The sequence below is a fragment of the Melanostigma gelatinosum genome, assembly GCF_949748355.1.
Source record: "Melanostigma gelatinosum genome assembly, chromosome: 11".
NCBI classification, from domain to species: domain Eukaryota; kingdom Metazoa; phylum Chordata; class Actinopteri; order Perciformes; family Zoarcidae; genus Melanostigma; species Melanostigma gelatinosum.
The window spans coordinates 3995733-4017351 of NC_136644.1; the positions used below are offsets into that span (position 1 = coordinate 3995733).

The 21619-nt window shown below is 41.4% G+C and overlaps 2 protein-coding genes across 3 annotated transcripts; both read left to right on the forward strand.

The window, feature by feature from the left end:
• The first annotated feature begins 681 nt into the window (after positions 1–681).
• Positions 682–13298, forward strand: shoc2 (SHOC2 leucine rich repeat scaffold protein). 2 transcript variants are annotated; one of them, XM_079278767.1, is made up of 9 exons: positions 682–739; positions 4165–5242; positions 5348–5485; positions 5589–5719; positions 6180–6368; positions 6702–6824; positions 7133–7270; positions 7781–7898; positions 8766–13298. In XM_079278767.1, the coding sequence occupies exons 2-9, from the start codon at positions 4540–4542 to the stop codon at positions 8972–8974; spliced, it is 1749 nt and encodes a 582-aa protein (XP_079134893.1). In that variant the 5' UTR covers positions 682–739; positions 4165–4539; the 3' UTR covers positions 8975–13298. The 2 variants fall into 2 exon arrangements, with proteins under 2 accessions (XP_079134893.1, XP_079134892.1); XM_079278766.1 differs by having other exon boundaries at positions 689–875.
• A 5922-nt stretch (positions 13299–19220) lies between these two features.
• On the forward strand, positions 19221–21374 carry adra2a (adrenoceptor alpha 2A). Its single transcript, XM_079278846.1, has 2 exons — positions 19221–19308; positions 19487–21374. The coding sequence occupies exon 2, from the start codon at positions 19692–19694 to the stop codon at positions 20958–20960; it is 1269 nt and encodes a 422-aa protein (XP_079134972.1). The 5' UTR covers positions 19221–19308; positions 19487–19691; the 3' UTR covers positions 20961–21374.
• Positions 21375–21619: the final 245 nt, after the last annotated feature.

A 21619-nucleotide genomic window follows, 5' to 3' on the forward strand; every position in this document is an offset into this window, starting at 1 on the left:
AACATAACTCAAAATCATGACCATGATGTTTGTTTTTTTCCACTGTGTTTAAATAAAGAGTTTTACATATTTTTTGGAGTAATACGTTTGTTTAAGTGCATGTAGTTATATACAATGTATGTACTTTACCAGTTTACGCTACTGTATTCTTATATTACACTGCATTTCAGACGAAAGTGTTGTACTGTTTACTCGTATATTCATTTTAAAGCTACATATACGAATTACTTTACAAAATTATCTTTTTTTTTAGTGGAGCAAAATATGAATAATCACATCATAAAATATGAGTTCCACTTTTCAAATTGAATTTGTTTGCATATTCATATATGTGGATTTTTTTCAATGAGGGAAAGGTAGATGTAAGAATTTTTAATATGATAAGTGACATTTCTTTGGGAAAATCATAAACATATTATCCCAAGCAAAGTATTTATTTTACGTCTTTCGATAGCATTTTGTCATAGGACTTTTTCTTGTATTGCTATTCTTCGTGTTGTTATTATTTAATACAAACCTGACACAAAACAAGTAATTTCCTTGTGTAAAATATATTATGTAAATTCAGCCAATGTTTATCCACGAATATATGCTTGTATTTCAAAGTCTCGTGATAACATTGGTTAGGCGTGCGAATGACGCAGTTTGGTGGCAGGAGGGAGGGAGCAGAGCAGTAGTGAAGGAAAAGAGGAAAAGAGGAGGAAGCAGCAGCAGGGATGGCGGAGGCACACCTCTGAAGGTAAAACAGTGATATTATTATCACATTAACAGTGGACGTTTTACCCCCATAGCGCCGTTACACACCTCTCCAGAGACAACACACTCATCAGCCTCTTGTTACGGCGGGTGTCACGGTTCATTGTCATGTTGCGGTGGTGAGTACGAACGCACTCTTTTGTTCAGCTTCGGAATGGCCGCTGTTTTTCAGAGTGTTTTCTTTTTTTCCCTCTGCTAATATTCAATACGACAACGGGGCTTGTGTGTTGTGTCACAGTTATTTCGCACCTTGTGTGCCTGAAGTGGCCGCTAAGCTGGGATATTAAAACGCATCCACCGGCTCTGGTCTCTCTGGGTGTCTGCTGCCCGGTTGCGTTCAGCTGGCTGCAGCAGAGATCTCCCCTCTCGGTCCAACTCACGGCCGCTCTGCTCGGGCCTTCACACAGTTAGCTCTGTGCTAACCACAGTTAGCTCTGTGCTAACCACAGTTAGCTCTGCTCAAAGCTAACCGCTGGTACATATGTCAGTGAAGGTCTCGAGACCATTAGCAGTGTTAACTACGAGTAATAATAACAGTTTGTTGTATCGTGTCATGTTAGCCTTTACCTTTCCTCGTTTGAATCGTTATGTCGCTGGTTAAAATGATGTTAGCTTGCTCGCTAGCTGACGTTAGCAGGTTAGTCGTCTGCCATCACTGACGTTTTGCTTCGCTGTTGACGTTTAGCTAAGCTGCTTTTATTTCCTGCCTTGTTGTCAGTTGTTTTAGTAGGCTTAGCCGGTGTGCTTTCTCCCTTTTTTGAAGTTTAGTCGCTTGAGATGTGTATTGTAACATTACATTTGTTCTCCGAGTCACTTCCAAGGCTATTTTAGCTAACATTAGACATTTTCAGCCTACGTGAGTTGGCTAACGACCATTAGTTAGCATAGCTAACGTTGGTGTTGTAAGGTTGTATTCTCTGACAGGCTTACAGTGGTGCATTTCTCATTGAATCCATTGTAATGGACAAACCGAAGCAGGAGAACAGAGGTTAATGCTCAGGCCTACATGCACTAGCATTGTCAGAAGGGCCAAAGTATCTTTAATGGAAACTTAATCCGTTTTTATGTGGGCTGCAAGTGCCATGAAGTGTGTAGTAGCACTTTATGGTTGTGTTAGTGTTGACGATGCACATGCATTAGCTTTTCTCCGAAGATGTATGAGTTGAACCTCATATTCGTATCTAATAAATGATTAGTATTAACTGACTATAACTCTTTTAATGTGTGCAAGTTAGGCCCTAGCACTTGTCTGTTTAATTTACATTGTCTAATGGTTCTGGCTGTGTTGTTTTGCAGAAACCTCTGCATATATTTTAAAGATGCAACTAAGAGTATGCCTGCTTTAATTTGGCAAATATTAGGTTCAATGACCAAGAACTAAACTTTCAATATTATGATTGTCATAAATATCAACTAGTAAAAATTGACTAGGCAATGATGTTGCTCAATTTATTTGAACCGTTTCTTCTGCTCTTGGTATTTTCTTAGGTTTAAGCAGAAAGTAGTATTAGACATATCTTCTTTCCTTTTTTTTTTTTTAAAGAAATAAATCACAGATAATGCTTACATGCAGCTTGTTATAAACAATATGATGTACCAAGGCAGGAACTTGGAGAGTACAACCGTAAAAGGAAGTTGCTTGCAGTTTGGTTTACAGAGCTCCAGCAGTTGAACTGGTCTGGTTATTCTGATTGTATGTTAATACTCGTGTTGTACACCGGTATGCCCATTACAGTCAGTGTTTCATGTTAACCTTCTTATTTATGATGGTGTGAAAGAGCAGCGGATAGCCTTTTTATTTACAGAACACACTGTCGGGCAGTGTGTCATGTTAGGGGTGCTGCTATTGACCCAACATTTCTTTTACCCAAAAGGTCATATGACCTGTTGTTGTGGGGACTTTATGCTTTGAAGGCCACTTCTAAAGATTACTCTCAGCAGTCCTAACCTTTTCACTTAGCTGTGATCCTGAGCCAAACCTGCCTCTCTTTCTGCCACAGCTTAGCTTGTACTAGTACAGGGAAGCTTTAAACAGCCACAGAGACTAAACAATGACATTCTGGCTCAGATTGTCACGTAAAGATCCAAAGAGTTTTGTCTGGATGTCTTTGAGACATAAATATTCAATGTGATTGTTGTGTTACAGGCTTTATAAGGGATGGCTAAATAGCGAAATGTATGTTAAGGTGGGGCTGTATGCGAACAGTAATGTCAACACCCGCTGGGCCATGTTTGTTTAGTAGGGGTAAGTTAGTGTGAGGCTAAGCGCAGTATATTCAACAGATTTGCTTGGACTGGCACATTGTGATACTGACTGACAACCCACCAAACCCGTTGAAGTGTTTTTGCTCTTTTTCATGAACAAGGAAATAATATTATCAGGGCTCCTTTGTTGTTCTATTTTCGACATAATGCAGCTTACATTGCCCGCCCACAACAGGCTCAAGTTGAAATGAGTTGAAATGATTATTTATTCAAATATATTTGTAATATTTCGTAGGAGGAAAGTCTGTGTGAATTTGTCGTGGCAGAAAAGCTTGGGCAGTCTTTTTTTTCAGACTTTTTTTTTCTTTTCTCCAGCATGAAAACATTTTCAACTAAAAGCAGTTTGTTAAAGTTGTGGTTCACCTGCAAAATGTTGCTGAAATAGACAAAAATGAGGAACTTGCCTATGGGTTGTCTCTGCACGCATCACTTACTGCTGCACTATGTCAGTCTTAAGTATTTGAAGCTGTTTGATTTCTTACACTCGTCTTTGCTGTGCAGTACCGTTTTTTTTAAACGAAGTGAAGTGGGGAATGTTTGAATGCTGCCTACCAGAGCAAACTCTCATCAGAACGGAAAAGACTTGGGCTTAACCTAGCTAAAACTATTCCATCAAAACATGGTTGGAGCGATTTCGATTCAGCAGACAATGTTAAGTTATTTGTTTTTGACTTTATCGTACCATCTCATACCTTTACATTACTATATGGGGGTATCCGATGCAGTATAGGCAGCTGATTTGCATTTTCTTTCTCAATTTCCTCTTCATTTTCTAACAGTGGAAGCTTATATCGATCGGTGTTCTCTACAAGCAAACCCTGTTTACTATAAACTGTGGTGAGCAGTGTCTTTTAGTGAGAATCATAATACGTTTTGGATGCATGAGACAGAAAATCAAGAAGAAAATTAGTTCAGTTCCATTTTGGAAGTGATCAGTTTATTTCTCTCTGGAAATTGGCAGAAAATGATAAAGGATGAGCCGAAGGAATATGTTATCAACAGTCTGAAATTATAGAACCGGTGACAAATATGTACACCAGAAACCGACCTCAACTGTTTAATTTCAAAATGCTATGGATGTTTATTAAAGCTGAAAATGAAATTGTAAATGGAAACTAAATTTATTTTTATTTTCCCCAACAGCAAACCTTCGAGGGATTTAAAACAAAAACAACCTTGATGACCTTTGCACCCTGAAATAACTTGTCTCCGAAGGTCCTGGGATCGTATGCAGTTCAAACACTGAAGCATGTGGCCCATGGGTGCCACAGTCCAGCGACTTCAAAGGATTTTTTTCTCCCATGGCATTTTAACAAAGTAACAAAGTATCTAAAGTATCTCAAAAAAACGTTGGATCACAAGGCTTTTATTTCCAGGATAATCATAAATGTGTGGCCCTGTACGGGGATGTTTTCTTTAAAAGCCTCCTTGGCTGACTGTGTCCCTTTTTTCCTGAATAAGTAACCTGACAAGAGAGACTCCCATGAGCAACTCTGCAGGAGGCTCGATAACGTCGACATGAGTAGTACTTTAGGCAAAGAAAAAGATTCGAAAGAAAAGGACCCCAAAGGTGGTCCAGCGGGGAAAGAAAGGGAAAAGGAGGCCAGGGCTCTAGCCAGCTTAGTCAAGGATGGTGGCAAAGAAACGAAGACCAAAGGGAAAGATGCCAAAGAAGGAAAGAAGGACACCAGCAGCTCAACACCGGGTGTGGCCTTCTCCGTTGATAACACGATAAAGCGGCCAAACCCGGCAGCAGGTACGCGCAAGAAGTCCAGCAACGCCGAGGTGATCAAAGAGCTCAACAAGTGCCGGGAGGAGAACTCAATGAGACTGGACCTATCCAAACGGTCCATTCACATCTTGCCCACCTCCATTAAGGAGCTGACACAGCTGGCCGAACTCTACTTGTACAGCAACAAGCTGCAGAGCCTGCCAGCCGAGCTGGGTTGCCTATCGGGCCTGGTCACTTTGGCCATGAGCGAGAACTCCCTGACCAGTTTGCCCGACTCCCTGGACTCTCTTAAGAAGCTTCGAATGCTCGACCTCCGGCACAACAAGCTGAGAGAGATACCGGCGGTTGTGTACCGGCTGACATCTCTCACCACGCTGTACCTGCGCTTCAACCGCATCACAACAGTGGAGAAGGACATCCGGAACCTCTCCAAGCTCACTATGCTCAGCATTCGCGAGAACAAGATTAAACAGCTGCCCGCGGAGATAGGTGAATAAGAGATGCATGTCTTCAGTACAGCAGAGGGTGGGTGACTGAAAGTGATTTAATCTTGAGTTGGCTAAATATCTGAGTTTGGTGTGCGTCTTTCTGCAGGGGAGCTATGCAACCTCATCACTCTGGATGTTGCCCATAACCAGTTGGAACACCTACCGAAGGAGATTGGGAATTGCACACAGATAACCAACCTCGACCTGCAGCACAATGAGCTCTTGGACCTCCCAGAGACTACAGGTAATTTATTCATATTTTAGGACTCGGAAGCAAAGTTCTTGTGTTACGGTGTAAAAAAAAAATATATATAAGTCTAGATACATTTTTTCTTTCGTCATTTTAGGCAACCTGGCAAGCATAAATCGCTTAGGTCTGCGATACAATAGATTGTCAGCCATCCCCAGATCATTAGCCAAATGTCGAGAACTGGAGGAGCTAAACCTTGAAAACAACAACATTTCGGTGTTGCCAGAGGTGAGTGGAAACGTATAAAATATACATTTAAAATGCAAGTTGTTGCGGTGCATGGTCGTGCACCTCCTGAGTTTTTCAAACACGACCGTCACTAATAGTTGACTGATAACAGCACTATTACCTCGTCTGAGGATTTTACAAAGCCCGTCATTTAGTTTGTATATGCTTTTGAAACGGGAGTTCTTAAATATCTTTGTTTCTTTATATCACATTTACTACTTGACTTCTTTACTGTACAGGGCTTGTGCATACAGGCGGTAAAGTACAATATGAATATGAAGATATCAGTTTAAAGTCAATTACAAGACCTCTTTGGTATCGGAATGGCAGTAAAAATGGTCAGGAAGATCATTTATGCACAAATTTGCTCATCTGAAAGGCCATTGTGCATTGGGTGTCAATGGTTAGTCTGTAAAATATCAATATACAAGTTAATTTACCATTTGCTGTGCTTGACCAGGGCCTACTGTCGAGTTTGGTCAACCTGACGAGTCTAACACTGGCGAGGAACTGCTTCCAGTCGTACCCTGTGGGCGGACCGTCCCAGTTCTCAACCATCTATTCCCTCAACATGGAGCACAACCGCATCAACAAGATCCCCTTCGGCATCTTCTCCAGGGCCAAAGTGTTGAGCAAGCTTAACATGAAGGTATGTGTGTATATATATATGTGTGTGTGTGTGTGTGTATGTGTATATGTGTAATATATGTATGTCTGTGAGATAAATCCCAAAGTCAGCAGATTCTAAAATTTCTAAACAAAGTAGAAACGATCATGAATTTTCACCAATCATTTATATATTCTAGTTTCATATCTTGCTGTCACATGTAAAAAAAAAAAGAAGCCTTTTTTTTAAACCGTGACAAGAAGCACAGTTGTGCAATCCCTTTTTTTTTTTTTTTAGAGCGACACTATCCTTGTGTTGACTCTGAATTGTCACTGATTCTGCTAATGAGGGTATGTCTGCCATTGTCTTCTTCAGGACAACCAGTTAACATCTCTGCCGTTGGACTTTGGCACATGGACCAGCATGGTGGAGCTAAACCTGGCAACCAATCAGCTGACAAAGATCCCAGAGGACGTGTGTGGTTTGGTCTCTCTGGAGGTGAGTCTTTGCAAATGCAGAACCCACTGAGTTTATTGAAGAACTTTTATGTAACGTCTTGTTACATAAATTGTATTTTTTTTTTTTTTGTGCAGCCAGTGTAGGAATAGAGATCTTTATTTAGCAACTCTTAACTCATGTTATGTTAAACCTGCAGTAGTAAGAAAGTAAGATTTGGCTCCACAAATATAGCTGAAATGTATAATACACTTTTTTCAAGAGGTGTTTTGATTGTTGTTAAACATGAATATTAGTAGAGCAGTTTGTTTTCATGCTGTCATGATGCCAGACTGTCACTGTCTTCACAGGTGTTGGTACTATCCAATAATCTTCTCAAGAAGTTACCACATGGTATTGGAAATCTGAGAAAGCTACGGGAGCTCGACTTGGAGGAAAACAAATTGGAATGTCTACCGAATGAAATTGCTTATCTGAAAGATGTACAGGTGAGTTTTCCTCCTTCTCTCCTTCACACTTGTAGAGATCACAGAATGATGTCGTGTTTCTTCTGCATCTGTTGTAATGGGAAAGGCTCATCTTCAGTTCATGGCTGAGGCCTGTAAGTGGATAAAAAAACAGCTGATTTTTGCTGCTAATCTGGCGATGCACGTCTCTAATGTTGCTGTAGATGAAGATGGATTTTTGCTTTTGACTTTCTTTGTTGCTGGAGCAACGGACCAGTAATTAGAATGATGAACCTGAATCAGTAAACAAAACAATACCCAATCCTAGTTAGTGGGTTGAAAGATACTCAAACTGATGTAAAGTCATTACAGCAAACACAAAGAGAGTCCAATCCATGGCTATATACAAAGAAAGGAACATGTAATATGCCGTCTACCAGTTAGACAATCACCCACAGTTGTTGGATAAAACTGGGTGATCAAAGGCTTGATTGTAAATACTAACAAACCTTTTAGAGCGCATGATAAACTGCGTTCTTACTCCTTCGTTAGAAATTGGTGTTGACAAATAATCAGCTGACCACGTTACCCAGAGGCATCGGCCACCTCACCAACCTGACTCATCTTGGTTTGGGGGAGAACCTGCTGCAACACCTCCCAGAGGAGATCGGTAAGTACCTCCCTCGAGCCTGCAGCCACGAAGATCAGCAGCATGCTCTGCTAACCCGTTCAGCTTACTTTACTGCTCAAACTGTCCTGCAGTGATGATGTGCACATTGTGTGTACACGTACATCTAATTGGTCTTTTAGAAAGGGGCACAAGTGTGTCATCTATTTTTATTTGTTATCAAAAATATTTGAAGAATTGGTGCCACCTTAAAAAAAAAAAAGTACAATTTTACAAATTAGTTGTAGCTTTTTGAATTCAAAGTGTAACATTTGTTTCCTCGATGAAAGCTAAACTCGAGCGTTAGGATTTAAGAGCTTAACGGTGCGTCCCACCAGAATGGAATTATCCCTGTGGCTTTGTGGTGTTACGGTTACATTACGGTGTTACATTAGAACCAACAATGTAATGCGTTTAAAAAATATCACGACGGGCATTAAAAGCTTCATTCGAAACCTCAATATGTAGCTTTGCTATACATTTGATACAGCCCTTATACATTGAGTCTGTCTGCGGGCAGGCGGGCAGAAGGCATTATGGGAGACTGAGTCAGTCTGGATTGGACGACCGGACGCTACGTCTCGCTCTCGTTTGATTTCCAGCTTCGATTCACCGTAACAATGAAATGATTGCATCAAGAGTGTCGCAGGGGATATTATTAGACTTTAGTCAACCAAAATATGAAAAACTCAAGGTTTTTAAATATCCGCCGCCATAAGATGTACAACAGCAGCAGCTACAGCTGGAGCAGTACCAACCAGTCGACCAATCCTAATGTATCGCCCGGAGGCTTTTTACTTGAGTCCCCGGTTCCTTGGTTGACTTCTTCAGTGCATGCCTCCACTAACAGTAGCTGGTGTCTGTCCTCAGGTACGCTGGAGAACCTGGAGGAACTGTACCTCAACGACAATCCCAACCTGCACAGCCTCCCGTTCGAGCTGGCCCTCTGCAGCAAGCTGTCCATCATGAGCATCGAGAACTGTCCCCTCAGCCACCTGCCGCCCCAGATTGTCGCGGGAGGGCCCTCCTTCATCATCCAGTTCCTCAAGATGCAGGGACCGTACCGTGCCATGGTCTGAGCCAAGAGCAGCTCAGTCCGAGTCCTGCTCGACTCCACTCGCTCTAAACCCTCTCGCCTGTCCGCCCCCATTACGTGTATCATACACTGTAAAGAAAACAGACTCGCCACAATCAGTGTCGGGGGCAAATACGACGACGATGAGGAGGAGGAGGAGGAGGAGGGGGGGGGGAATTCATTCGCCATCCTTTGATAGAAAGCAGGCGAATCATTGGAGATTTGACTTCTGTGTTACTCCAGAGTTTATCACGGTCATTTTAGGACCCCAGCCACCCCCACTCATGTTTCATTCTGAATCACACAAGAGAAAAAAAAAATTTCCATCTCTTTGCCAAAACTGAAGATATATAAACTTCTATATATTGAGTAACTGTGAGCTAAGTGGCAAGTCTTTTAACCATATAAACCGTACTCCCATTGCCAATATATTTACAGTAATTAAAAGCATCTATTATGTGAGCAAGGATACAATTGTATGGAAAAACAAACGAAAAAAAAGTCTTTGGAACTTCAAATTTACTGCTGCTGGCGTGATTTTAACTTTGTCATCTAGTTGTTTTTTCTTTTGATATTCACTTCTTTTAACGTCACCTTTGCTCGCGATCACTTCTGTTCACTGCTCGTTGACCGGAGAGAACAAAGGTCCAACGATGGCTTGTTTATACTTTCTTTTTTTTACCTTTTTATGTTTAAATACTGTGCCTGTTTAGAGTGATCCAGTGGTTCATTTCTAAACACAATTGTCGATGAGAATACAAAGATATAAATTATTTCAAAAATAATTTTTTTTATTATTTCTGCTGTTTTTACTTCAGTTTTTCTAATTTGTAGTTGAGTTTTTTTGCCGTTGCATTAATCTGTTAAATGAAGCGATATCAGTTGTAAAATAAGATATTTTTAGCAAATAGCAGCAGTAGTTGGTAAACATTGAGCTATTAATGTATACATATGAGAAATGCCAATCACACATGATTTAACAAACAAAACAAAAAGCAAGTTGGACTTTTCTGCAAAACGTGAGGCGCAGTACCCCCCCTCCCCCTCTCTTACTATTGCTTTTGTGTGACACAAAGGTATTGAAAACAGTCAAACCTGCACAGGTGATGGGATAAATGAGATGTTTTTAATATATGTATACGAATGCTGGTGGTTGCCTTGAGTGCAATTCTAGTTCTGTTTACTGGTTTGAGCTTATCTTCAGTGTTGGGCTGCAGAGCTGTCATCCAGTGGCTCATTGACCAACATATCAAGCATTTTTTAAAAGACGTAATCTGGAGCGAGTGGTGAGTGTATCAGAGCTGCGAGTGAGGTTTGGTAATAAATCATCGACGGGTAACACTTCCGTTTTTGGTTTAATATCCTGAATTGTTTTTTTTTGTTTTTGACCGGGTTTCCTAAGAATCTTAATTACATGATGGAAAATGTTCCCTTTATTTAGATTCATACTTTTAAAAATATATATCGATATATATATATCTTCATTTGTCCCACACTGTCCCAGCAATGCTGCTGCTCTCATGCACTTTTAAAAAAAACTTACTTTGGCATCCTCTATAAAAACACCGTAGCCTCTCATTGGTTATTTTGAATGGGGGGCGTTTTGTTTCATTAAGTATTTTATCGGTCAAACAAACCGTTTTATCATGTAAATTTGAATAAATTAAATCTAAATGTTAAGTTTAGCGGGCTCAGAATATACTTGTTACTTTCTCTGGTTTCATCCTGTCGATCTTAATTCAAAGGAACTTTCTCTCTTGAGCCGTAGGACGGTCTGTGTGGCCGCGAGACGTCTCAAGGTTCCCATATCCTGCTTTCTTATTTGCAAGTGAAATGGCTTATTGCAGCTCAGATCAGCACTGTTCATTTTAAATCAATTTACATTAAGTGTTTTCTTTTTTCCTAAATGATGAAATGTGTATTCAGTTAGTATTATTTCAAGTGACTGTACATTAAAAATCCAGACAAAATGTAATCAAACCAAACATTTTTTTTTTTTTCTCAAAATGTGTTGCATCCCAGCTCTATATTCAATCATGATTCTCTTTTGTATTGAAACGTGTGGGGACGGGGGACGGTGCACGCTGCTTCTAATTTACCAGCAGAACCTGTTGCTGCTTTTCGTGGACTGAAACATGCTGTAGGGGGCGGGAAACGATCCACTCTCAATACTGATGCGGACTTCACTCGAAAAACCCGACGAGGGACAAATCCACTGACCTTTACGATTTGGCGTCAGGCCCGGTGGTTTCCTCACAGATCAAATCGTTTGGACACAACGATGAGACGACACAACACGGTGCATATATGAGCTTAACGCAGTTACAGTACAAGACTGTCGGGAAAAGACAAAAAAAAAAAGAAATTGTAAAAAGGGCTTTCTGTGTTCACGCTCAACAAACGCACCGGAGGCATTGCATTCCTGGGTTTTCTATAAAAGCTTTGGAAGTTCTTTTTTTTGTGCATTTACTTTTAGCTGTAAACAATTGTGTGAAAAATGCCTTCAACGAGTACTCAAACGTGAGACGTGCATTAGGTGTGCAGCGACAGCGCTGTGACCCATTTTTACATTCGGGCTCTTGTTTTTAGTGTTTTTTTTTTCCATGTGCCATTTTGCAAGATTGAGAATGCCGATGTATAAAGATGCAGAGGATGATGGGAGACGGGGCAGAGACTGGACTGGGGGGGGGGCTCATGGACCAGAGAGCATTCATCACATCCTGGAATGTAGTTTCAATGTGCTGTGGAGGGAGATGGAGGTCACCGACTGACGAGTTCAGCCAAACCTGTGACTTGTTGGATCAAAAATGACGTATTGCATACTGGTGCATCCCAAAAATAATTGGTGTTTATTTTTATATCGTCTGTGATTTTCGGCAGTGGAGAGCATCGCAGAATCAACGTCATTTCGCTCCTTTTTTTTGCTTTTTACTCTGGATCATAGAACTTGTCTTTTTCTTGCCTGGTTATTTTGTACAGGAAACAAGCATGTTGAACATATTAGACATGATTTGTCTGGGTCAGAATTGGGCGTTTCTTTGCATAGAGGACTTGGATTTAGTGGCTATTTGGTGTATCTGCAAATGCTCCCTTTTTGTATATTGCAGAGAGTATCGAAGCATTGTGTGGCAATGCTTATCCTACTTAATCTACATTGACAAGCAGCCTTAATGATCTTTTTTATGTGTTTGTTTGGCTATTCCTTGTGTCTATGGCCACTGACTGTACTTGATAAGCAACTGGTCGTTACAATGTAAATTTGGGTCTAGTTTCTTTCTGTCTTATTTTTCCTTTTACTCTGTACAGTGATCTGCGTTACGGTAAACTCAGTATTACAAAATCTGTAATGTGATGAGTTTTACATAAAGACAGTGCAATGGAAGATAATGCCATTTTGCTACGCATTAGCTTGAGTCTCACTTGTCTTTGGCATTAAAGGGGAATTCCACCAAAACTGACTTGCATTTTTATTCTGCAACGGCAGAGCTTTTTCAGTAGAAATGACGTTTTTCTTCATGTATTTCAAAAGTCAGGTTTGAGTGATAATATTACAAGATCAGAGGCAGTACAATTAAGTGGCATCAACTTTAATAGCCTGAGATTGAACTTTTACCACATCTATATGTAGAATCTGCAGTTTTCAGAAACATCAAACTTTTTAGAAAGTTCAGGTCGATATTGTAGGAACACACGTTCTTCATCTTCAGAGCACATAACTACATAAATGTCCACTTTTTGTAATTAGACCAAATCACTTTTGGTGGAAAGGCCCTTTTAATGTGTAGCTGCCGGCTCTTTCTCCTACCTGGATCTCACCCGCACACACCCCTGCTATAGTATCTCCACACATTTACTTGACTGCCTTATGCGCACCAAGCAAAACCTTTATGGCAGAATCGCTTTCCTTCTTTCATGTCAGTAAAGGGGTCTGGGTCCACGGATTGAGCAGATGTTGAAAGCAAAGTGTTTGGGTCAGTTGTGTCCTGACTGGACGAGCAGATGCAGACATGACTACCTCTATGTGAGTCTTCATTGCTAACCACACTGACCAAGCTCCAGTCTGAGGTGTTTCTGCCCGTGTACATACAAAGCTGTGTGTTGGCAGCAGGAACTTGGATTTGGACGAACAATTCAACCCCAGTTTTTTTTACAACGCATCCTTCTGTTTTATTTTGGTTACATGCCTTTACGAAGTATTATTTGGCAAATTAAATGAGGAAACAGTTTGTGTGCTTGGTTGTAAATGACAAATGTAATACTGCCCCATTGTAAGACAGTTACCCTGAAACCAACGAGCTGCAGAGCACCACTTTGCAAATGAGTGAAAATGACCATGTGTGATGTTCTGTATGTACATACATCTTTTTAACTGTAATAAACCGATACATATTTACACATTTATGATGTGTTACTCTCCTGTTTCAGTAAAAAGTTATCTGAAAAGAATATATTATATTATGCAACAAAACTGAATGTATTGTTGTGATTTCATTATTATAAACATAAGTGTGTTCCAGTGTTTCTATTTCAGAGGCCCGAGCTGTGAGTCTCTGCTCCGGGTCAACACCGCCCCCTGCTGGTGAATTAAAGTCTTAATATTATCAAAGCCGCCTGTATTCCTGTAACACGACCATCTGAAAGTCACTTCTGTCAGTCAAATGAAGTCTGTCATCTTGCTTCGTTTCGCTGAAAATGTGTGGAGCTGCGGATGCATTTCCCCGCCTGTTTGTCTGCGCCTTGTCGCCTAAAAGGGGCTCGAAATCACCTGTAAAAACACAAAGTAGTTACGTTAAAACAGACCCTGAGCGCTCTGACCTCACCTTCTTCATCCTCTAAATTGTCAGACCACTTTTTCCACATTTCCCCACCGCGTCATCCTCCTAAAACTGGAAAGCTCTTGCACGAGACGACAGGTGTCACTGTATCCTCGCGCTTAGTCTGCACCCTCATGCAACAACAAGCGCCACGACAAAAACAGCTGTTTACCCAACAGAAGTCAGTCCTGTGGCTGCAACGGGCGATGTTATTTTACCAGCACGGAAAGACGGGATTATCAGGCTGATATGAGCACCGAGGTGAGCGCTTTGAATAGTCACTCACAGTTTTAAAGCCTCTCACGCGATACTTTGTCACTATTGGGCAACTGCCTATCAGATCATCCATACAGCTATATTTTTTCAAGAATGAATTTCTGTCAGTTATTTGAAAGGCAGATCAATGGGGGAGAACGGGGTCGCTTGTGATGATTTGGTTTCTGCAGGAACAGCTGTGAGCGATGTTGCTCAGTCCAGTCACGCTCAGGTGCATGTACTCACACAGCCAATGGGAAGCCACACTCACTCACACTAACAAGTATGAAAAATGGAGGTAATGCATGATTAAAAAAAAAAAAAAAAAAGATTATAAGAGTCATTGTATAGTAAGTAAAAAAATCATAGTATATTTTTTGAAAAAATAAATGAAAAAAACAGTTTCTCAAAAAAAAAAGCCACAGTCAACAAAAAAGTCAACCAGGTGTCTTAAAGTCATAGTCGATATGTCGGAAAAAGTATAGCACGTCAGGAAAATAAATCAGGAAAAAGTCATCGTGTAGTATGTCGATAAAAGTAAAAAAGTCATAGCATGTCGTGAAAATCATGAAAAAGTCAGAGTACAGTATGCCAAATAATATAATAGTATATCAAAAAAAGTCATGAAAAAAATCATAGTATAGTATGTTGAAAAAAAATGATGTCATATGTTGAAATAAATCTTGAAAAAAAAAATCAGGGTATATGTGGAAAAAAGTCATATGATCAAAGCCGCCTGTATTTCTGTAACACGACCATCTGAAAGTCACTTCTGTCAGTCAAATGAAGTCTGTCATCTTGCTTCGTTTCGCTGAAAATGTGTGGAGCTGCGGATGCATTTCTCCGCCTGTTTGTCTGCGCCTTGTCGCCTAAAAGGGGCTCGAAATCACCTGTAAAAACACAAAGTAGTTACGTTAAAACAGACCCTGAGCGCTCTGACCTCACATTCTTCGAAAATATCTTGAAAAAGTCTTAGTAGTTTGTTGAAAAAAATGTCCTAAAAAGACATAGTATTGCAAGTGAAAAAAGTTATGAAAAAATTATAGTATTGTATGTTGAAAAAAAGAGATAAAAAGTCATACTATGTCAAAATATTCACAGTATAGTATGTCAAAAATAGTCATAAATGAGTCATACTATGGCAAAAAAAAATAGTATAGTGTAGCATCTCAAAAAAAGTTTAATATCTATATAATGTCTAAACAAATCATTACAAATCATAGTATAGCATGTTGAAAAAGGTCATAACAGATTATTAGTATAGTATGTCCAACAATTTATAAAAAAGTCATAGTACGATGAAAAAGTCCCCAAAAAGTCATAATATAGTATGTAAAAATGAAATCCTAAAAAAGTCATAAAAGAGTCATACTATATGGGTAGATGGGGAAACCTCTCTGCTGTCAATGCACAAGAAAACAGGAAGAAGGATATGGTTTCCATTAGCCTAAGTGGACCGCGCTGTCATGGTTTCTCTACTCCCCCTCTCATCTCTCTCCCGTCACTCCCTCTCTGGAGATGCAGAAAACCCAAGGCTATTACGCCCCCGGTTCATTCGTGGTGCTCTACCAGACGGATCTGGTTCATATGGAGTGCCTTCCTTTCATCAATTATTTAGTCATAAATGAGTCATTCTATAGTCTGTCAAAAAAAATATCATTGAAAAGTGACTTTTATTCCTAAATCTGCAGCATGCCCGTTCGAAGCTCGCTCCTGCCCCAAAAGCATTACTGGGAATCCGCCTGGCCCTGAAGCTTCAAGGCCCCCCTGTGACCTCAAGACTCCATGCCCGAGCGTGGTCCTGTGAACATGTCCATGTTCCCGTCTCCGTGGCCATAGGGCCCTCCCTCCTGGTTTCCCTCCGGAGACGTTCTGCCCTGCTCCCGGGTCGTCTGCCTGCATTCCCTTCTCTGCCTCTGCCCTGCTCCCAGACTGCTCCCAGACCATGAGACCCCAGCTTGGGGTCTCATGCTGCGCCCCTGTCCAGCCACCGGGGCCTTCAGCCTGTGGTCCTCTGCTCTGTCCATGTCCAGTCCTCCATTCTTATTAGTTTCCTGGGCACTTGTTCCTGAGTAACAGGTTTGGACCCAAACACAGATAAGGATGAGGAGGCAACTCAAAAGATTTAATGCCAAAAACATCAGAGGGCCTCTGGAAACAGAGCCAGACTGTTAGTAGTGTCATAAAAATATCATGATATAGGTCATAACAAATGTAATGTCTTAAAAACACATATTGTATGAAAAAATGGGAGGTCAGAATTTTTGAGAATGTATAAGGTTGGACCATGACGAAAATGTGTGTAAGAGTAGCAGGATTTGAATGGCACTAGATTGATTTAACATCATTAAAAAAATTAAAAGCACTTTAATCCAGTGGACGCGACACGAAGTCGTGTCCACCAAGTCCAGGACAGACGTCAAGGAGTGTACACCACAGCCTCCCACAGTTACTCAGGGATTTCCTTCTCCAAGCAGCCCTCCCAGAGTGACTTTAAATGTACCAAAGAAGACCACAAACAGTGCATTGTGTGACTAAGAGTCAGCTTTTGCGGTAAGAAGGGGCTCCAGTTCCAGGAAGACTCTGGGAGTTTGGAAAATGATAAATCCCCCGACAGTTGAAATGTTTTTTTTCTTGATTTGCGGAAATTATCCAAAATAACAATCAGTCAATTTTTAAGTATTTGCATGTTCTCTACTTTTTGCAGTGTTGTGAGTATTTGCAATTGTAATTTCAAAGCAACTTTGGTGTCGTGCTAAAACTAAAATTGCTTTCTGTCATGGCTGACACTGATGTTAGTTGGGATAAAACGGACCCTCTTCATATTAAAGGATCGGAATAAGTGGCATCTAGCGGTGAGGTTGCAGATTGCATACAACTCAATACCCCGCCTCTCACTGTCGGTACCTGAAGTTCATGATGAAACAGCATACGGAAATTGTAAAAAATAAAAAATAAAAGTCAGATTGGTAGCCTCCCTTGAGGCTGAACTGTTCAACCCGGGCCTGTCAAGTGGCGCCTGTTAGCACCTTAGCTCAGCTAATTGTACCGTTTAGCAGCCAGTAGCCAATCAGAGGGTAGAGTAGGGGCGGGTCTACCTGCAAGGCATACTGGGTAGACACGCCCGCACATGCGCAAAATGAATCGAGCAGCTGGCAGGGACTGGGCGCTGACACTCACCCTTCCTTTTCCAAGCGTGACGGAGAACACGCTACAAAGGGAACGGCTCTGGCTGAGTCAGCGTTTTTACTGTAACATGGCTGACTTAGTGAAGAGAACAAGCTCCCTGTGTGGATATAAACGGCTCAGATAACAAAACACAGTTTCAGGTGATTATATACTAAACATAGTTATGAATAGCAGTAACTATTAAGCTATTATATCATATTTGTGAGCAAGTTTTACATCTCTGTTTTATAAAAACTAGTATAAATGACAACACATTGCCTCACATACTGCTGGTTTATTTCATATTCATCGAAAATAAGTATGAACCAACAAAAACCAACCAATGCACTTGTTTTTAAGAGTAAACGTACGTGACCTGTTCCATGTCCGCTGCCATCACCTGCAACGCCTTAAGCCTGTAGAGAAAGTAAACAAGATGGATCTCGCTTTTCATGGACATGAAAAACAATTATAATTCTGACAGCTCAATATCATCCAGCGAAACAGCACTGGGCAAATGACATGAGGTGTCAGATAATGTTCAATATTTGCCTTGTTAAAACTGTCTCCAACTGTTACACTGAATAAAACAAACACACTTTAGAAACTTTAAACGTTTGCTTTGGAAATGTATTTAAAATGATGAAATCTATATTGTAAAATATCCCCAAAAAGGGTCCATTTTTATTAAAAACTCAGACCTCAGTAAAGTGTTGATGAATAATATCGTACGCCTGTATCAATGCTCCCAAGTCAGATCTGTAAACACCAAAGTATACACGATCAGAAGTCTGTTCATAGGTCTGAGAATCAGTCTGAGGTCGGCTCCTGCCAGAGTTTCCCTCCTGTGTTGGATATGAAGTGTCAACAAAGGTGAATAAATAAATAAAGTTCAGACAAAGAAATAAAGGGCCTCTTTACATCCACGTGGTGTGGCTCTGGCTGCTGCTTAGCAACGGAGTATAGCACCTGCACTGCAAAAAATATCTGTCCCAACAGGTCCTGTAGTTTACTCTTTAATAACTATTGTCAATTTTCAGTCTTTGAATTTGTGTTTTGTTGTTTTCAGCTCAGTTTCAGAAACAAATCAAGAAGATGCTGACATCTCAGTGTAATCAAACACATTTTGGCAGAGTTGTTTGCAAACAACCACACTTTTTATGGAAAATGAAATTGAAGGAGAGTGTTAATTATCACTCATTATTATAAACACACCTCTCTACTGTATCCTCTCTCAAATCGAAAATAAAAACCCTGCATTCCTCCTGTCTCGTTTAAAGATGAATACCTTTAATGCACTTTTATTTAATTATTTATTAGAATTTCTCTGCACTATAACTTTGTTTTCTTGTTTGGTTTCTATTCTTTTTTTTTACCTCATAAATAGACTGGTCAAGATCATGCACTTAGTTGCCCTTTAATTATGTATTTACTTAGTCTAGGCATTACGACAGAAGTATGTACAGGGGGACACAATAACAGAAACACTCTAATGCAGACCATTTTAACAAAAAATACTAAAACTTCAGAGTTGACCACTCACCTGAATGGTGTCAATTGCATGTGTACCCGTGTTCAACACCTGTACCTGTATAGCCTATATGTCCACGTGTAATACTTTTATTTTCCTTGCTGGTGACTATTCATTTTTTATGGCGTTTTCTTCCTGCAATTCCTTCACTACTACACAAGCGCATCGGTGTTTGGTGTTGTTAGACCCACATGTCTGTCCATGTTGACACTCTGTGAGCGCACAGTGAGCGGAACACTTTTTGCAGCGTGCGGGCTATAAAGAGAGGGAGTGTCGCACTGGTGAACACTGAGAAGAGAGGACCCGCACACAGACCGCAGCACGGCGGCGCCCGGGATAACATGATTAGCGCTCTATTAGGTCCGCGACTGAGCACCACTAGATGCAACACAGGGACCATTGTGTCGGGAAGGAGAGGAGACACGGAGGGAAGACTTCACGCTTGATCCGCCTCATGGATCGTATTTGCTTCCTTTTGATCTGTTTAAAGAAGTTACCCACTGACAGCTTTTTTTTCATGCCCGTGCGTCTCTGGCACCAGAGAGGTTGTGCCACCGCTTTCTTGCTCAGGTAATATAATTTCGCACTTTATATGCCATTTAAAAAAAAAAGCTATTCAGGGAAAAGAGCTGATATACTGCTTGAGCTAATTATAGTTGCAATAATGTAAAGTATGTCATAATTGAGTTAAAAGTGTCAATAGCGTTGAAGCGATCTGATTTTTCCTCTTGTTGACTCATATTTTCAGATGAATTGACAGCCTTATAAACGATAAGCGCTTCCCCTCAAAGAGGTTGTACACGATGAAAGAGAAAAATCCGGGAAAGCCTCAGAGGAGTGATTCAGTTCCTTCCCTTCACAGCCCTGCTGTGAGTTTCTAGCTCTGTCCTTCCTGGAGATGATATTTGTTAACCTCAGGGGAATTCACACAGGAAGTGGGCCAATCTACTCCAATGGGGTTCGACAACGACACCAATCAGACTCTTCCAGACGTGGCACCGTACAGCCTCCGGATCTCACTGCCGCTCACTGTGCTGGTGGGAATCATGATCTCGCTGACAGTGTTTGGCAACGTGCTGGTGGTCATAGCTGTGTTTACAAGCCGGGCCCTGAGGGCTCCGCAGAACTTATTCTTGGTGTCTTTGGCGTCGGCAGACATTTTGGTTGCTACCCTCGTGATGCCTTTTTCCTTGGCCAATGAGCTCATGGGATACTGGTACTTTGGTGAGGTGTGGTGTGAGATATACCTGGCGCTTGATGTTCTTTTCTGCACCGCCTCCATCGCCCACCTCTGTGCCATCAGCTTAGACCGCTACTGGTCCATCACACAGGCCATCCAGTACAACCTGAAGAGGACGCCACGACGCATCAAGTGCATCATCGTCATCGTGTGGGTCATTGCGGCGGTTATCTCCTTCCCGCCTCTTATCACCATGGAGAAAGAAAACAGCGAGGAGGAGCCTGTGTGTAAGATCAATAATGACAAGTGGTACGTCATCTCCTCCTGCATCGGCTCCTTCTTCCTCCCCTGCGTCATCATGGTCCTGGTTTACGTGCGGATCTACCAGATCGCCAAGAAGAGGACACGGGCGCCGCCGGGAGACAGGAAGCGGAAGGAGATGCCGAAGACGGCGACCGTTGCTGCCGCCAACCAGAAGGAGAACGGCGTGGGTGCAGGTGACACCGAGGAGCGCCTCTGCCATGAGAAGCTGAATGGCGAGCAGGACATCGAGCTTAAGGAGGGAGTGGGAGGAGAAGAAGGAGCCGATGAGGAGAAGGGCGAGGTCAACGGGGTGGACCTTGAAGACTCATCCTCCTCTGACCACAAAGTGAACAATCCCTGCTCGATCAAAAAGAAAATGGCCAAGGGGAAAACCAAACTGAGCCAAATCAAACCGGGGGATGACGGCGTCCAGAAGAGGACATCGAGCACCAAGGGCAGCCGCTGGAAGGGTCGACAGAACCGGGAGAAGCGCTTCACCTTCGTCCTGGCCGTGGTCATTGGCGTGTTTGTCATCTGCTGGTTTCCCTTTTTCTTTACATACATGCTGATGACGCTGTGCGAGTCCTGCCCGGTGCCCGACACCCTGTTCAAGTTCTTCTTCTGGTTTGGCTACTGCAACAGTGCGCTGAACCCCATCATTTACACCATCTTCAACAATGACTTCAGGAGGTCGTTCAAAAAGATACTGTGCAAGAGGGACACTCGAAGATACGTATGATGGACTCTCTTTATGTACATACCTTTTCTTTTTTTTACTATATTGTACATGAAATATAAAATACATAGACCATTGCGCATGGGTCAGTGGCTTGTACGCTCTCGGTGTAACTGCTTGAAAAGGTTTTCCCAGGATGAGCTTTACGTGCAGCATCTCTTCAAAACATCCATCGCAACCTTCACAGACAGTCTATAACACAACACCACAGTGAAACCATGTTGTTATTTGAAATTGTATTATTATTTTTATAAATGAAACAAACACAGTGAAGTCATGCTAGGTGTTGTACTTTAGGACAGTATGTTGTGCAAATTGACCCGTCTGAATATTCGTCTATTTTTCCGTTGTTCTGGATACAGTACTGCCATTTTGTATAATATGACCAAAATGATGGTGACGGGGGTTATGATGATGATGACGATTACAATGATCATCATGATGACGTGTGGGAAGAAGGCTGGCTCTTTAAAGAATAAAAATCTATTTCCTGAACTGGTCTCAAGGCTCTACAGCAATTTAAAGCATCAAGTTAGTGACGTTATCTCATTGTATGTTGGACTGCGTGGTGTCACACACACACACACACACACACACACACACACTAAAAACAGTCTTTTCATGAGTTTTGGGGACATTAAATTGACTTAATATATATAGTT

What these genes read in the sequence shown, in the direction of transcription:
- shoc2 (XM_079278767.1), top strand. Translation starts at nt 4,540, where the DNA reads ATGAGTAGTACTTTAGGCAAAGAAAAAGATTCGAAAGAAAAGGACCCC. An exon ending in ACAGCTGCCCGCGGAGATAG is followed by an intron (nt 5,243 to 5,347) that starts GTGAATAAGAGA and finishes GTCTTTCTGCAG; the next exon opens with GGGAGCTATGCAACCTCATC. An exon ending in TGAGCAAGCTTAACATGAAG is followed by an intron (nt 6,369 to 6,701) that starts GTATGTGTGTAT and finishes TGTCTTCTTCAG; the next exon opens with GACAACCAGTTAACATCTCT.
- adra2a (XM_079278846.1), top strand. Translation starts at nt 19,692, where the DNA reads ATGGGGTTCGACAACGACACCAATCAGACTCTTCCAGACGTGGCACCG.